The sequence below is a fragment of the Rattus norvegicus genome, chromosome 4 (genome assembly GCF_021556685.1).
Source record: "Rattus norvegicus strain SHRSP/BbbUtx chromosome 4, alternate assembly SHRSP_T2T, whole genome shotgun sequence".
Taxonomy (NCBI): domain Eukaryota; kingdom Metazoa; phylum Chordata; class Mammalia; order Rodentia; family Muridae; genus Rattus; species Rattus norvegicus.
The window spans coordinates 110,587,254-110,605,370 of NC_141537.1; the positions used below are offsets into that span (position 1 = coordinate 110,587,254).

Consider the following 18,117-nt stretch of genomic DNA (forward strand, 5'->3'; position numbering starts at 1 on the left):
AAAACAACTTGGGGTAACCACTGGAGGGTCCCAGATGCCAGGGAAGCGAGAGGCTCCCAGGACCCAAGTGGGATGACTTTAGCTGAAATGCACAGTCAAGGGGAGATAGAAACCTGAAGAGAACACTTCCAGTAGATATGCCCGGTCGCCATTCGAGGGATGGGGCTACCCACCCATCTCAAAAATTTTAACCCAGAAAAGTTTCTGTCCAAAGGAAAGATGGGGTGGGGGAATGGAGCAGAGGCTGAAGGAAAGGGCATCCCGGGAACATCCCCACCTTGAGATCGATCCTGTCTGCAGACACCAAACACCAACCTTCTTGCTGTTGCCAGGAGATGCTTGCTTACAGGAACCTGGTGTGGCTTTCCTTGGGAAGCTTAGTCAGCAACTGACCATTGCAGATGCGGATGCTTGGAGCCAACCATCAAACTGAGCTCAGGGACGCCACCAGGGGAGCTGGTGGAAGGACTAGAGGAGCAGAGGGAGATTGCAACCCCATAGGAAGAACAATATAGACTGGGTTGGTCACTCAGTACTCCCAGGGAATAGACTACCAACCAAGGAGGGCACAGGGAGGGATTCATAGCTCCACATACATATGTAGCCAAGGATGACCTTGTCTGACATCAGTGGGAGGGGAGGTCCTTGGTCCTGTGGAGGTCTGATGCTCCAGCGTATGGGCATGTTGGAATGGTGGAGTGGAAAAGGGTATAAAGGTGGGGGAGCACCCTCATAGAGGCAAGGAAAAGGGGTAGAGGACAGATGTGGGATGGGGGTTTCTAGAGGGGTACCTGAGAAGGGGGATATCATTTGATATCATTCTAAGAAGGGGGAGGGGGCATGCTGTTATCAATAAAGCTTTGGAGATTTGAAGGGAAGATGCTTACTTAAAAAAATCTGTTATGACAAAAATGTTTTCAATCAGCTAAGTCAGGACATTTTTAGATAGCTAATAGAATTGGTATAAGTATTACTTTATGCTACCTAACTTCCCGTTTGCTAATTTGATTTTCAAGTATGTTTTGTTTTTAATTGGCTTGAGATAGAGTCTTCTCTACGTACCTCCAGCTGTCCTGGAATGTACATAGACTAAGCCGGCCTTACATTCACAAAGATGGACCTACCTCTGACCACTGTGTACTAAATCTAGAGGTGTGGGCCACCAGCCTAGATTCATGTTTTTTTTTAAATTTTAAGACAGTTTGCTCAGCAATTCTCAACTTTTCTCCAGTTAGAAATTCACAATACTTAAAAATTAGTCAGACTTCTCTCATAAAAGCAGTTACACTAATTGGCAACATATGTGTAACAAAGCCAGGGCTAGTCAGGTTCCCTCAAAATGTATTTCTGTTTTGCTAATGATAGCAATGAGTTTGACAAGGAACTGCATCTGCCCATGTAGACATGAATGTTTTATTCAAAAGACATTACTTGGTATGTTCACAGATTCATGGGTCCCTTGTGATAACTTCCCTTATTACTGTCTGCATCTTTACAACAGAGGCCAGTGTGTTTGGAAACATCAAGAGTGGTGAATCCTTTTAAGACAGAAGCCACATCTGATTCAGAGTTCAATTTCTTCTAAGACTCTGAATATCACAGATACTCAAAGAAAAGGGCTAGATCAACATGTCTATCCAAGGAGTCAGTCCTTCATGCACTTTTATTCTAAAATATTTTGAAGAGAAACAACTCCTGAAAGAAACTGAGAAATGGTGTTCTGGAGAGAAAAGAAGTAAGGGATCTTTTATGGGGATGTAAAGAGTTAATAAAGCATGTGTCTTCTTCAGTGGCTTGGTAAAGAAAAACTGGCATGTGCCATGGTGGCTGCACTAAATGTCAAATATGGCATGGGAACACCAGAAAACATGTATCTGCAGTTTGCAACGAGTTGTACAACAACAATCTCTTGGAGTTTTGCAACCTTCAATCTTTAATAAAGAATGTAATTTTGTTAATAAAGTCAAATCAATGATGACCAAAAAAATTGTTATTAACCACAAAACTGAAGTTCTTTATCAAAACCAATTACAGAGTGAATATTTTCAAAGGAAAAAAAATTCAAGGTCCTAGAGTTTTGTTTGTTGGTTTGGTGTGGTTTTTAGGACGAGGATGAAGGAAAAGCAAACAAACTAGAAGTCATAGACATTATGGGATTAATAGCTTTTTACAGATCTTTGCTCTCTATAAATTTTCAAGCCAAACCTAAGAATTAAACTGTCACAAAGTTAATGCCAAGGCACTTATTCTAGGGAACTATTAAAAATGGTACTTTCTGCCTAGCGAGAAAGGTTGGAATGTTCTAATATAGCCATTTCGAATTTTTATGAGCCTAGACCAGGAGGGAACATTCATTTTGCTTTTGTGAAGTTAATCTCTAGCATCTTTGCTATCCAAACTTGTGTTTTGTATGAACAAATTATACCCTCAAGTATATGAGTTCAGTTAGCATGGAATCAAAACAAAGGTATATTTATGCATGGGTGTATGTATATATACATGTGTATATATGTGAGTTTGTGTGATGCATCAAGGTAGTTATGATATGTATGAGTTTGTGTACATGTGTTAAATAAATGTGTATAAATGTGTGTGTATGAGTGTGAGTGTGACTGTGTATGCCAGTATGTGTATTGCTTTTTCTGTAGAATTTCCTGCCAGAATACTCCCCTAAAAAGAAACAGATTCACAAAATGTCATTAATATAATTCCAAAATATCTCCTGGGCCAGACCTGCAATTTACCAATGCAAATGTACATCCAGCACAGAGATGAGAAGTAGGTTCCCCAACTATCTGGCTGTGTTCACGGCCTACCAGCATGCACAGAGAGGGTCGAGTGTATTTGTCAAGCCCTGTCTACAAAAAGGTGCCTGCTGCCTGATTGTCTACTTCACAGGCATGTTCCAGCAGGCTCTGCCAACCTGGCTCCCTGACAGCGTCTGTTCATTTTCCTGTTGAAGCATGCAGCAGCATTTGTACCACTAGGGTTGGACCGCACAGTGTTATCAGCAGGAGCCAAAGCCTTTTCTTGTTCAAGGTAATAATGAGATGCACAAAGGAATGGCAGGAAGAAAGGTGACAAAGAGGCAGGCCTCCAGGGAAGAAAATTAAGGAAAGCTTGGTGCTATTCACAAAGACTGAGATAAGACAACCCCCACTACCACCCCCCACCAGCTGCTTCTCTCACCCCTAGAAAATTTTGGACATTTGAAGAAAATGATAAGTTGGGGGAACTTTTTAGTTCTAAAATGATTCCTCTGTGGGCAAGGCAGTGAATGACTACTTTCTACTGATCTGTAGGCAGTGCACAGAAAGTTTTCCAGGGGAGTGTCAGGACTGTGGTACATGAGCTGAGTGAGACTGTGTGGGGAGCCTTCTGCCTTTTATTGAGAGTAATTCTGGAAAAAGAAAAGAAAAACAAACAAAAACAAACAGCAGCAGCAGCAGCAGCAGCAACAACCACAATAACCCTAGAACTAGAAAGCACCTTAGCATCGTGGCTGGCTATTGTTCTGTTCCCCAACACACAACTCTCTAATTCTCAACCATCCCCCTTAGATGAGAAACATGCGGGGAGTGATATTTTCAAAGTTAAGGCTTAACCTTCAGCAAACAAAAGTTCTAGGGTGGATAACATGTGTGAGTTCTTTTATCATTCAAGCCCTAGAAAGGGTTTATTTTAAATGAACATCTACTTTCAAATATCCTCAAAAGCTAAGTACCTAAGGACTGAAAAACAAGAAAGGCACGTGAAGAAGGTGAGAAATTTGAAACTCAAATAAAGATTCTAGAGCTAGAGAAAGGAGCTGAGATGAAAGCAGGAAAGTATATAAGAAAGAATGACATTTCCATTCTTCCCTGATTTATTGAGAACACTCTATATTTTCTGAAAAGAAGGCAGTCTGGACCTTAATGCCATCTTTTTGAGGTGTCTACATCCTCGATGATTTACTTTTCTCAGAGGAACACTTAGAAACATTTATACTTACTTTGTAGAATTTTGGTAGGAGCTAAAGGAGAGATCCACACAAACTACAGACTGAGCATGTGTTAGCTCATTTCTCCCATCTGCCTTGTCTTGTTCTCATCATTGAAAACTTGGTCTTTTAAGTACCCATTAGATCCATAGATTTGATTGTGTTGCTCTCAGGCAAACCTTTAACACAGTCTGCAATGGGAATTTTCCGTTTCTCTATGAAACGGGAAGTCTGCAGGGGTTGGGGGAAGACCCAAATGCATTAGCCTCTGCCAGAATCATCTCCACAGATAAAGTCACAGGTCCTGTTGGCCTGACTCTCATCAGCAGTGAGAGAATTGCTTCTCTCAGGGCTCAATCATCCCCTCCCCAATCCCTGAAGGGCAGATCACGTGGTGGTAGGTGCTAAGTGACCTGCTTGGTGTTTGTGCCACTCACCTATGAGATGACCCAACACCTGTTCAATTAGAATTGGTTTCCTGGTTGTTTCAAGGTTTTATAATTGAGGATGATGTTTCCCATGACCTCCTTCCCATTGAGACCCTTCCAGGTAAACAGGGGCTAAACAGGTTTGGTCAAAAGGCTCTTTGGAAAAATGCCCATGTGCTGGCAGTTAATCCAATCTTGAAATGGCACTGATGAAGTCCACTGAAACTCAGAATGACTTCACAGTCATTGGCATTTTTTTAGCCCTCTTGAGCCCGGTAATATTCAAAGAGAAGAAAGTTGCAAATACAGTGGTGAGTACCTCTGTGTTCTTTTGATTCCTTCTTTATGAGTCTTCATAGGTATGTGTTTGAAGCTGTGCAGTCTACTGCGTTCATTATGAAGTTAATAATTCTTCTTACTTCACTACAAGCCTTCCCTTGAAAACACTCCTGTTCTAGTTTTATTTCTGTTGCTATGGTAAGATACCCTTCCAATAGCAACTTGGGGGGAAAAGAACTTATTTTAAATTATAGCTCCAAGTTACATTGTGAGGGCAGGAATGCATTAGACTAGTCAGTCAACAACCAGTAGCAGAGGGAAATGGATACTATCTACCTGCAGACTTGCTCGCTCAGATCAAGTTTCACACTCACACAATACAGGATTGGGAATGGTGCCACCCACAGTGACCTATGTGAATTCCCAGGCCAATTAGTTTAAGACAATCTCCTATAGACTTGCACACAAGATAACCCAATGTAGTCACCTCATTGAAACTCTCTTCCCAGGTCATTCCAGGTTGTGTGATATAGACAACTAGAATTTCTTCACATAGACATACCAAAATAAGTGATTATCTATTTTAAGGCATGTCAAGTGATTTAACCAATTCCAAGCCCCCTGGATAATTTAAGTAAACTGAAAATTCATCCTTCTTTTTAAAAATGCAAAATCTAAAATGGACTCTAAGCCTTTTTGTACAATCTGTTCAGGTTCTGAGCTCATCATCCAAAAGTTGTAGTTTTTCACCCAGTATCTTGAGATATTATTTTTTGTTTTTGTTTTTGTATTTTTCAAGAGACTGTTCTAATCATCTTTGCTAGAAAGACTGAAAACTCAAAGGCCAGAGAAACCCTGAATCAAAGTGACTTTTACATTGCTGAGGTATTTCTTATCTTGTTAGCTTCCTCTGGCTCTCTGGTAAGGAGCTTGTAGATGATTACCTGAGACAGAGAGAAAGTCATCCACTGAGGTGATGTCATCCACAGCCTCAGTGAGTACTCGGACCTGCTTTTCCCACTGATCTTTGAAGACATCCATGTTGTCCTGAGCAACTTTACTCTGTGGCCGAGCAGCCAGAGTGAGGGCAGCATTGATGACCTATTGGGTAGAGAACACAGGGACACGATAGTCACATTCTGCAGGAGGGAGAAAAGCAGGTCAAAGCACATGTTGGGACTCCAGACTTTGAAGTTACTGCAGATAAATGATTTGTCACAATCCAGCACAATTAAAAACATGAGAGATAAAGGAAGCCATTAGCCACCATTATGTTTGATGCTTCTTTTGGAGAAATAGTAATTAGCCTCAGGTTTCAAAAGTATTTTCTGGACAAATCTAATTTTTTTTAGCACAGATGTGTAAGAAATCTATTCCTTGCTTTCTGCATGTGCAAGCTTATAATTTACTTATTGAGATGAGGTAAATAGATGTAGAACATTTAAATCACAACCCCAAACAAACAGAATGAAGTCAACATGAGTAGTAATGAGGATAATTGCCACTATAATCCTGAGTCCACTGAGTGGCTACGGTCTCTTTTTGAGAAAGATAAATGCTTCAGGATTGGCAGTACCAGCTAAAAAATGATGCAACTTTAAGAGGCTGTGGAGATAGTACAGTGGGTAAAGTGACTTCAACAAGGGACTGAGTTTGGATTCCTAGAATACATATAAAACGCCAGGACTAGCAGTAGACACCTATGATCTGGCCTGACAAGGAGAAGAGGAAAGGCTCTCTGAATCACAGTGATCAGCTAGCCTATCCAAATTTATGATCTTCAGATCTACTGAGAGACACTTGATAAAGATTAAAAAAAAAACAATAAAATAGAGAATAATAGAAATGGACCTCTGGCCTCCACATGCAGATACACTGCAGAGAGAGATGTGGGTGGGGGAGGGGGAGAGGGAGAGAGAGGGAGAGAGAGGGAGAGAGAGAGAGAAAGAGAGAGGGAATAAGAGAATAAGAGAATGGATTTATGATAGAGGAACCTGACTGCCAACATACCAAGTGATTTTTGTAACCCAAATAAAGGACACTTACCTGGGGACACAGGCTGTCAATCTGGGTAGCTGCCATCCTGACTAACTTCACCCCTTCCTCATTGTTGGAGATGGAACAAGCCAAATTGGCAACCTGTGTGGAAGAAGACAAAGTGCAAAATTGAGTTGAAAGGAAGAAAACAATGGAGAACTAGAAGTGACCTTGTACGTTTGGGAAAGGTGTCATTCACCTCTGGCGTGCCATCACCAATGTAATAAGGGCACTCTTCTGTGACAAACCATGGGATACTATTTTATCAATCTAGGCATGTCTACCAGAAGACAAGCCAGCTAATAAGTAACTACTGCTTCAATTCCCAAGCATAGATAAACAGGGTTTAAATGAAAGTACTTTGGCCATGCCTCTCCTTTGCCCTGCCCTGGTTTTTGCTCACTCTCTCTTGAACCCCAAAGTGTCACCATTATTTAAAGACTTCTGTGATCTTGGCTGAATCCACCCTTGACCCTTTCCAGTCACAGAAACGCTACACATGAGGTTTTGCAATTCAGAGACAAATTATATGCTGAATTAGAGCTCTTTACAAATGGAATCCACATCTGCCTAAAGTTGCCAGAATGTCAGTCACCCAACGCAGTGCACCCATGAGCAAATAAGCCTGATGGGAAGAGTCCAGCAGACACAGGTGGAATATATGGAAAACTAGATGGTCCTAGCAGACATATTTGGTTTTTCAAAAACATTAAACAATCCAAAACAGCTAAAAACAAAATAAAACAGAATTCAACTTCCCAGAACAAGCAGCTCCATTTAGGTGATTTTTTTTTTTCATCAAGGAGTGAGAGTTGGTAATACAAGGTGAGATTGATTGGCCAAGGTCAACAGTACACAAAGGTGCCATTAAAACTCTGATCCCTGTGATCAGGTTGCTGTCAAGGAATCAGTAGATTGAGGATTAGAGAGGCTAAACAGGAAGGGGATGAGCAGTGAAGCCTTAGCACAGCACAAGCAGAGCAAGGTGCTAGCAGAGGGACAGTATACTGGTACCTCTGGGCCACATGCATTTTGTACTCAGGACGTCTCTGGTCTCTACTTGGCAAATGCCCCAATGCTTGAAAAAATTAAAATGAACCGCACATTGTATTGTTCCTAAGGTGAAGCGAACCTGAAGTGTGTTCTGCAGAAATGTGTGGAATGCAGAGCTGGGATGTGTGATGACACTTAATCTCCATTCAGCCACATGAGTTCTTTGCAGACAGAGGAACATTTCCTTATCGGGACTGGGAAGGCATTTATGGGGAAAAATACTTCCAAAGGTGACTATAATACACCATCATGGTAGGAGTTGCGCTTTGAAGATTAGTAAGAAAGATGAAAGATACATTGGCCTAGTACAATAAAAATAAAAGCTGCCAAAATCACAGTTGCAATGAGTTATGAATATTATCTTCTAGTTATTTGTAATAACTTTCCATATTACACTTGCTTTTTGAAATAAGTCTGAGAAAAATATGTGCCTCACAGTAAGGAACACTAATGCCAATAAGCACAAAGTTTTTGAGAAGTAACAGGGAGACAAATACTGAGATCTCCCGGTTTCGGCTTTTTTGGCTGTATTTTGTTGTTTCTATTCTGCAATTTGGTAAGAATTTGCGATTTTTGTATATCTTTTCAAAGATTAATTTTACTTTTAATTAGGAGGATGTATGTGCATTTGTGTGTGGGTGCAGGCACATGCCCTCACCAAAGGTATGGAATTCCCCTGCAGCTGCAGTTACAGGCAGTTCTTAGCCACCTCCAGGTGAGTGCTAGCAACTAAACTTGTGTTCTCACAAAGATCAGCACCAGCTTTTACAAGCTAAACTGTGCGGCCATCATTTTCTGTGTTTACTCACTGTACATTGCAAATGACTATTCAGTGCCCAGTACAGGTCTTTAATATGTGTTAACTGAATTGCTAAAGAATAACTGTTAATATGAGTGTGTACAGGTGGCTGTGTACAATAATTTTGAATATGACTTCTAAAGGACACACTCAAAACAGAGTTATGACTATTTGGCTAAAGAAACTTCCCCCATATAGTTTCTGATCAGACTTTACCTATGCTATGGTATTAAACAACAGCTCCTACATTCTAGTTCTTGATGTGAACCCAAAGTTTAGTCCTCTTTGTTTATAACAGCCCAAGAAAAATCATGATAGTATGGACATTTTTTTTCAGAAACATAATTATTTACTTAAGTTTGGTTTCCAAATATTAAATTGATGGCCTTCACACTGATGTTGAATAACATTTATGCCATGAGATATGGTTTTATGTGACTGTTGTCCTCACTTCACATTGGCATTGTTGGCCACTGGCCTATGAGGACAAAGGGAGTAGAGTTGGGATTAACAGTGTTTCAGAAGGCCTTTGAGTATAATGGAGATGAAGACACTCTGGGGTCAGCTTCAGGGAGACAGATCAACTTTATTTAGTGTGAATCAATGGTTGTATAGTTTTTTGGAAGGAGGTAGAAATATCCAGGGTGGGCAAAGGTCATTGGCTGAATGTTAAGGTACAGAGATGCCTCGTTAGCATGAGGAAGCATTCCAGGGATCTCAAGTGCTTGCTGAACAGATTTCTTATCTGGAGAAAGAAAGCTGAACTTGTAGTCTTATCAAGGCTAAAGGACAGTCTGCAGGTAGAATATATGGGGTGTTTTGAGCTACCCAGAGACAATCAGAGAAGAAGTCCTGCTAGTAAAGGGAATCTCCTATTTTGTGTTGAGTTCAGAAGACTATCAAGAGAATGGAAGAGTTTGACCTTCAATAGCAGGACTCAACTCGTGACAGCTGATTATTCTGTACCATCCATCCTTGGTTTGAGAGGCATAGTTATTGTCACATTTTAAAAAAATCAGTAGGCAGTTAAAGAATGCTGTATGACATCAACATAAAAAAAATCAAAGTACCCCAGAAACTAAGCTTGGGTTAATATTTTCTTCTCTCTCTTAAAAAAAAAAATAGCAGCACTGTCAATGAAATAATACCTCTAATTCCTGAATGGCTAAAGAAAAAGGGAGATGGGAACAAGAACCAGATGGTGTGTCTCATGGAAGGGCATGGAGAGAGTTAGTGTTGATTGTCAACTTGACAGAATCTTGTATCACCTAGGAAACAAGCCTCCAGACCCATCTGTGATGAATTACTGAGACTGGGTTAGTTCTGCACATGCGGGTTAGGAAATATCTAGATTAGTTTAATTGAAGTGGGGAAGCTCACTCTAAGCATTGGCACCATGGTTCCCTGTGGTCACACCTTCCACTGGATTATAGAAAGTTAGCTGAGCCCAAGCATTTAGGATCCTTTTGTCTCTCATTGTGACTGCACTGTAACCAGTTACATTAAGTGAATGCCACCATAACTTCCCTACCACAGTAGACATATCCTGGAACTGCGACCCAAATAAATCCATTCTCCCTTAAGTGGCATTTGCCAAGTATCTTAGTAACCACACAACAGCAACAGGGAAAATAATTAAGACAACAATAGCACTATCTATAAAACATTTTCTTCCAACCAAAACTATCTAAGACTGATCAATTTGTATAACTAACTAAACTTTGACAGAATATACAAAAGATAAAACCAAGTATAAAACAGAACATCAGGATTGCCATCATGAAAGTCCTGATGGGTGGAGGAAAGTTCATAATACCTTATTGATACGCTAAAAAATAAGGTTCATGCATATATGCAAGTATGTAAATCAATAAATGTATAAATTAAGGTTTATGAAGCCAAAGAAACTTCAGTGTTGACCAAGTATCTGCCACTACTATGGAGTTACCTATATTTAGGAAGCATGATGCTGCCATATTGAGTACTTTAAAAGAGGGATGGGGGTAGGGAGATGCTCATCAATTATGACCACTTACTGCTCTTTTAGAGGACCCAAGTTCCATTCATAAAACCCATATCCAGAAAGTCACAATGGAAAAAATAATTGCAGAAAGATCTGATGCCTTGTTCTGGTGTCCAAATGCACCTGGAGTCAGATGCAAACACTTTCCACTATATAGTTTTTTTTTCTTTATTTAAAAGAGATGATTAAAATGTTGATGAACATAATAATAAAATGGCTAGAATTTACTTAACAATAACATGAAAAGAAGAAATAGTTGGATAGTTGGGGGTATAAAACAAATAAGGCCAGCCAGCTGTTCATAACTGTTGAAGCTGTGAGACATATGATGACCTATTATACATTGTCAACTCAATACCTATATGTATATAATATATATATATATATATATACACATATATATGTAAAATCAAAATCAAAAAGATCTGGAGACATTTTCTTTTTACTTCTCTATTGGTTAAACAAAAGCTTAAATAGAAATTAATTATTCTATTATTATTAATTAGAAATTAAATAGAAATGCCCGAGGAGAGTTGGAATTGCAGCCTACATACAAGTCAGTGTGCTAGTCAAGTACAGAAAGGAGTCATGTCCAGACCGGTCTGGCTATCAACTCCCTAGTAGAAGCTGGTCCTGGAGGGGTATGGAACTGAAAACAGCTGGACTCTTTTGAAAGTAAGAAATGCCAACTAGTTAAGTTCAGAAGGTGACAAGCTTTTCTTCTTGCAACTTTTTTTGTCTCTCACTCTTTGTTTAAATAAACTCCATTGTGACTTCAGGCTAAAGAAGATGCTCACCACCCAACAGAACCCGACTGGGGCAGACAGAGCTGGCAACACTGGGCAGAAGCAAACAGCTGGCAATCTCCACTGTTCTCTGATTATTTATTCTCTTTAATTTCCACAGATCCACAAATCCTAAGTTTGGCAGCCTCTATTCTGCAAAGTACCCCTATGTTTAATTCCACTTAAAATCAGAATTCCATTTACCTTCTATTCTATTAGGAACCCTACTGAGAGGATTCCAAATAGCAAGCTAAGGACTTTGGTATCTCAGAAGGCAGGATGTGTGCTTGAAACCCTTCATGGATGCCATCCAAACTCCTACCTTTCTTGTTTTACTGTGGCTTGCACTACTCTGCTTCTGTCTCAGCCACTGCCATTATCATGGCTCTGGACAGAATTCCAAGTATTTTCATTTTTACAACTCTGTCAACAAATGACCAATGGCTTAGTTTTCTAGGTAGCCCCTAATGCAGTAGTTCTCAACCTGTGGGTCACAACCCTCAACCTTCTCACAGGGGTAATTTGAGACCAACAGAAAACATGCATATTTACATTATAATTCATAACAATTCCAAAACTACAGTTATGAGGTAGCATGGAAATAATTTTATGATTGGGGGCTCACGACAACATGAGGAACTATATTAAAGGGTCATTGTATTAGGAAGGTTGAGAACCGCTGCTTTAATTAGTAAAGTATCTTGAGCCTACTAATACTTCTTCACCAGCCTAAGAATGCTGCATGTAGTAAATGCCTCGTAACTAGTCCTGATCATCTATTCTTTAAACACATGTTGAATGAAATAACAACCTACTTGGTTGAATAAAATACCCTATTTTTTGAAGCAAGGCTCATCACTATGGTCATTTTAGCACAATGTGACTGAAACTGAGGGAATGGAAGGAACACTAATCTCATTAGACATTATAAAATAATGAGGAAAAAAACATAGAGTAGACCATGAGTAGGGTATAGCCTTGAAGACACTATGCAGTCTGATTAAACTTGAGTCAATTTTGGATCCTACACGAGTCAACCAAGCAGGGGAGGTTATAAGGTGTCCACGTCCAGCTGGATCTGGCCTTTTCTTTTTCCATTTCTGAATTATTTATAGTTACTGAGACAAGTTATCCACTTGCCTGGGGGCCTAGAAAACATTAAAGTTTATCATAGGATATTAAATTTGCAGCTATTAAAATTGATGTTGGATGGGCCACAAGCATGGTGGGGAGAGCTGTTTAGTGAACTGATGGCATTATATCCATGCTGAAGAGGAAAACTTCTGAAAGAGAATTCAATTTGGGGTGACAGGTGGGAGACAAAAAGGCTGAGCCAGTGTTTTCTGTGTGGTGTCTGTGCATTAGAACAAGCTGTCGTTGGGAAACAGAAGAAGCTTGGCAGCCATAGTTAAATCATGAGCTTGATCTCAGAGAATCTGAAGCATTAGGAAATATGCTTGGTTGGTAAAGTGCTTACTGTGGAAACAAGCTGTGATAGTCTGAGTCTGCAATGGAGGTAGATGTGCATGCAGATTGTTTCATTAAAGTCAACAAAGTGAATAATAAGTAAAGGAGACATCCTACTTTGATATCTGATCTCCAAAACACACACACACACACACACACACACACACACACTCACTCACTACTCTCCAAATTTAGTACTCATTTCTATTAGCTCAGAACTCTTCAATGTATCATGGATAGTTCAATTAACCATCCTTCAATCTTTCTTTACTGACTGCTCTGTTAGCCAAGTTTTCTTTCTGTTCAGTGATTACTGTACTCTTGGCTTTACTGGAAACACACTGAGTAGCCAGGTGAAATAAAAAAATACAATTAGCAAGCTGAGACAAAAAATAAAATATTAAGGAAAATTGGTGCCAAGTTTTCTAATACAGTAAGTTGGTTCTTGAACTCAGTTTGTATGTTGATTGGCATGTACATCCTAATGTAGTTAGCAAAACTAGCTTGTCAACATTCCCAAGATACTCCTAGAAACCTTCATCTATAAGTGTATTATGAACATATTTAAATGCAAGAATTCCAGTTTGGGGGCCGGAAGTGTAGTTCAGCACATGGGGACACATAATGATCTTACAGAAGACCCAACTTCAGTTCCTATCACCCACACCGGTTGGTCACAACTGCTATAAACTCTGCCTCCAGGGGTTCCATCTGATGACTGATTTTCACGGCTACCTGGATTCAACATGTGAATACCTACCTACAGGTATATACATTGGACCTGAATATAAACAAAAATAAATCTTGAAATAAATCTGAGTCTTATTTGAACACCAACAGAAACAAAGCAAACCAAAAGCCAGTAAGACTACTATACCTTAATTAAAAAATCTCAACTTGTAAAACAATTAGACATTTAACTCCAAAGAGATATGAGGTATATCTGAGTCACAAGAACATTTTTTTCCTTTTTCTGACCCTCGAATTCAAATTATTTGTTGAAATATTCCTTGTATTTGTTTGATTACAAACACTGAACATATTCCATGCATTAAACCTCCACATGCTTTTTCATTTTCATTAATTTGTATACCTTCATGTATCAAAAGCATGTTTTAAGTAGAACATACATTTGAAATGAAACGAAGTACCAACTCAGAGGTCCATAAAGCACTTGCTCCTTTTATAAATATTTCACAATCACAGTAAATTTGAAGATAAAAATGAAATTATTTACTATTAAAGGGAATGATTTATAGTTAGTCCTGTGCTCCTATAAAGCCAGAAAGAAGGAAGAAATCCATGAGATAGGTGGAATAAATAACAGGTGCACAAAGTTATTCTCTGTAAGCACACCAAGGAACACTTTGGGTTCCACCTGAAGATTTAGCCACTTTCATGGGCTGATATAACCTGCTGTAAGAAGGAATTAATATGGATTTCAGCTTGTGCCTGGAAGTCAAAGTCCCCACTCACAGCTGTGAAGCTATTTACAATTGAAGGCTGCAAGGAAAGGGAGAAGTGATTTTCTTTAGTATATTCTCTCTTATGTTGACCATGTTCTAGTGGATGTCCCCGGTGCTCATGCACATATGGATGGCCCTAATTAGACTCAATTAAAAATTAAGCATTATTCATGCAGAGAGGAACCTCCATTTTGAGGAGAAGACAGTGAGTGCTTAAGCTAGTCAATCCATGGTATCTGTAGGGATTGGTGCAAAGTACCTAAATAGAAGTGGTAAGCTTCTGCATTTAATTATGCACACTATAAGTCTAAATAAGATCATTTAGAATGACTATTACACTGTAAGTGTTGTGTAGATGGTTGTTAGACTCTATTGTTTATGGAATAGTAGCAAAAGATCTACTTGAGGATAGAGATGGCTTGGTACTTAAGGTAATTTATAGCTCTTTCAGAGGATCCATATCAAGTGGTTCACAACCTCCTATAGCTCTAACTCCAGGGATATCTGACATGCTTTTCTGGTCTCTGTGGGCACTACCTATGTATATGCAACATGCACAGAAATACACATGCATACATGTAAATAAAAATAAATCATTGTTTTAAAAAGAAAAAAATCTGTTCAGGTATAGTATAGATGCAGTTTTTCCCTAGTATTTTGGATCCATGGTTCAATGAATTCTTGGACACTAAACCTATAGATACAGAAATTCATGTTATTCGATTCTCCAGAGTATAATTTCTTGAGTTCTTTGTATACATTGGATATTAGTCCCTACATCAAATGTAAGATTGGTAAAGATCTTTTCCCAATCTGTTGGTTGCCATTTTGTACTAATGACAGTGTTCTTTGACTTACAGAAACTGTAATTTTATGAGGTCCCATTTGTCGATTCTTGATCTTAGAGCATAGGACATTGGTGTTCTGCTCAGGAAAATTTCCCCTGTGCCCATGTGTTTGAGGATCTTCCTCACTTTCTCTTCTATTAGTTTTCAGTGTATCTGGTTTTATGTGGAGGTCCTTGATCCACTTAGACTTGAGCTTTGTATAAGGCTCCAAAGAATCAAATAACCCTATTAAAATGAGGCACAGTGCTAAACAAAGAATTCTCAACTGAGGAACATCAAATGGCCAAGAAGCACCTAAAGAAGTGTCCAATCAAAATAACCCTGAGATTGCACCTCACACCAGTCAGAATGGCTAAGATCAAAAACTCAATTGACAGTAGATGCTGGTGAGGATGGGGAGAAAAAGGAACATCCCTCTATTGTTGGTGGGATCATAAGCTGGTACAACCACTGGGGAAATCAGTCTGGAGATTCCTCAGAAAATTGGACATAGTACTACTTGAGAACCCAGTTATACCAATCCTGGGCATATACCCAAAGATGCTCCAACATATCATAAGGATACATGCTCCAATATGTGCATAGCAACCTTACTGATAATAGCCAGAAGCTGGAAAGAACCCAGGTGTCCTTCTACAGAGGAATGGATACATAAAATGTGGTATACTGACACAAGGGAGTACTACTCAGCTATTAAAAAACATTTACTACATGAAATTCTTAGGCAAATGGATTGAACTAGAAAGTATCATCCTGAGTGAGGTAACCCAATCACAAAAGAACACACATGGTATGTACTCACTGATAAATGAATATTAGCCCAAAAGCTCACAATACCCAAGATACAATTTACAGACCATATGAAGCCCAAGAAGAAGGAAGACCAAAGTGTGGATGCTTCAGTCCTTCTTAGAAGGGGGAACAAATACTCATGGGCAGAAATAAGGAGATAAAGTGTGGAGCAGAGACTGAAGGAAAGGCCATCCAGAGACTGCCCCACATAGGGAACAATCCCATATATCTCACCAAACCCAGACACTATTGCAGGATCCCAAGAAGTGCATGCTGACTGGAGCCTGATATAGCTGTCTCCTGAGAGGCTCTGCTAGAGCCTGACAAACACAGAGGTGAATGATCGCAGCCAACCATTGGACTGAGAACAGGGTCCCCAATGGAGGCACTAGAGAAAGGACTGAAGGAGCTGACAGGTTTGCAACCCCATTGGAAAAACAATAATATCAACCAACCGGACACCTAGGAGCTCCCAGGGACTAAACAACCAACCAAAGGATACATATTGAGAGAGAAACCCATGGTTTCAGCCACACATGTAGCAGAGGATGACCTTGTAGGGCATTAATAACAGGAGAGGCCTTTAGTTCTATGAAGGCTCAATGATCCAGTGTAGGGGAATGCCAGAGCAGGGAGGCAGGAGAAAGTGGGTGGGTGAGCAGAAGCAGGGGGAACAGGAGGGTGAGTTAGGAGTTTTTCAGAGAGGAACTGGGAGAGGGGATAACATTTGAAATGTAAATAAAGAAAATATCCAAAAAAAGAAAAGAAATAATAACAATAAAATTAAATTAAAAATAAAAAGTAAAGAAAGAAATCCATGTGTAACCTGTTTTAAAAATTCACAGTTCGATGAGTATTGCTGAGGAGATGAAGGAGAGGCACAGATAAATAGTGGTAGATTTTGAGGTTCATAGATGGCTCAGAGATCAAGAACTCTTGCTGTTCTTTCAGAGAATCCTACTTCAGTTCGCAGCTCCCATATCGGAGGCTCATAGTTCCTGGTCACTGCAGCTCTAGAGGACCTGATACTCTCCTTAGACCTCCACAGGCATCCTACCCCCACCCCATACACACATCAATAAAAATAAAGAATAAAGGAACTCTATTTTATGCTATAATTAGCATATTTTAGTCCAACCTTAGGCATAGTTTGTAACAGACAATATCTCTGTGTCTGTTGATGATACTTACCTCGTTTTCTAAATATTCTCAAATTTCTATCCAGTTTCATATATTTAATACTTAATTGTTCCTAATTTTGTTTTACTATTTGGCAAATAATTTCCCTTTCATTATGCAGCTAATGGAGGTCACCTCTGTCACTATTACCCACACAAAAGCAGTCACTTCTGGCTTCATTTTGGCTCCTGTCAGAGGTAGAAACTGTGAGTGAGGGAGCTTCCTCTGGTGCTTGTTTTCATTGGACCACACTGCTGGCAGAAGGTTCTCCTCAGTGATTAGACTTGAATTCTTCATTAGCACCTTATTCTCACCATCTCTCCTCTCTCACCATGACATCTTAGTGCCCATGACTATCTAGTCCATAAACTACAAGCAGACATCAAGACTATTTCAGCAGCTGCTTCCCATTAGCCCAGATATACTGTCAACCCCTGCAGGACAGAAGCCACCAATATAACTAGTACATAGCTATGATTAGGACAGTGGTTCTCAACCTTTGGATCATGACCCCTTTGAGGTGCAAATGAACTTTTCACAGTGGTCTCCTAAGACGGTTGGAAAGCATCATTATTTATGAGTCACAAGAGTAGCAAAATTACAGTTATGAAGTAGCAATAAAAATAATTTTGTGGTCGGGGGAACACCATAGCATGAATAACCATATTGAATGGCTGTAGCATTAGGAAGGCTGAGAACCAATGGATTACTGGAGCTCAATTACATTAAAAGTAAGTAAACAGGTAAACCCATAAGACCACAAGTCCCAGGCATGTTATGGAAATGACAGAAACATTCAGTTTTCTACAGCTGCATCACTGTCAAGCGCACCCCCAAATTCTATGATCTAGAGTTGGGCAGTGATGTATTCCCCGCACAACCGTTTTTCACAATTAAATATCAAGTAAGCACTTGGCAGCTAAGAGCCAAATGAACCAGATGCACTATCCTGCTACACAGAACTGCAGAGAAATTTCCTTCC

General features: G+C 39.7%; 1 protein-coding gene across 6 annotated transcripts in view; it reads right to left on the minus strand.

The window, feature by feature from the left end:
* Ctnna2 (catenin alpha 2) overlaps positions 1-18,117 on the minus strand; it is a 1,149,154-nt gene that overhangs the window by 109,936 nt on the left and 1,021,101 nt on the right. For all 6 annotated transcript variants that reach the window (XM_087656637.1, XM_087656638.1, XM_087656636.1 and 3 more), the window contains 2 exons: positions 6,733-6,825; positions 5,631-5,787 (listed from right to left, as the gene is read on the minus strand). In XM_087656637.1, the coding sequence (XP_087512763.1) occupies positions 5,631-5,787; positions 6,733-6,825 (250 nt within the window). The remainder of the gene's footprint in view (positions 1-5,630; positions 5,788-6,732; positions 6,826-18,117) is intronic.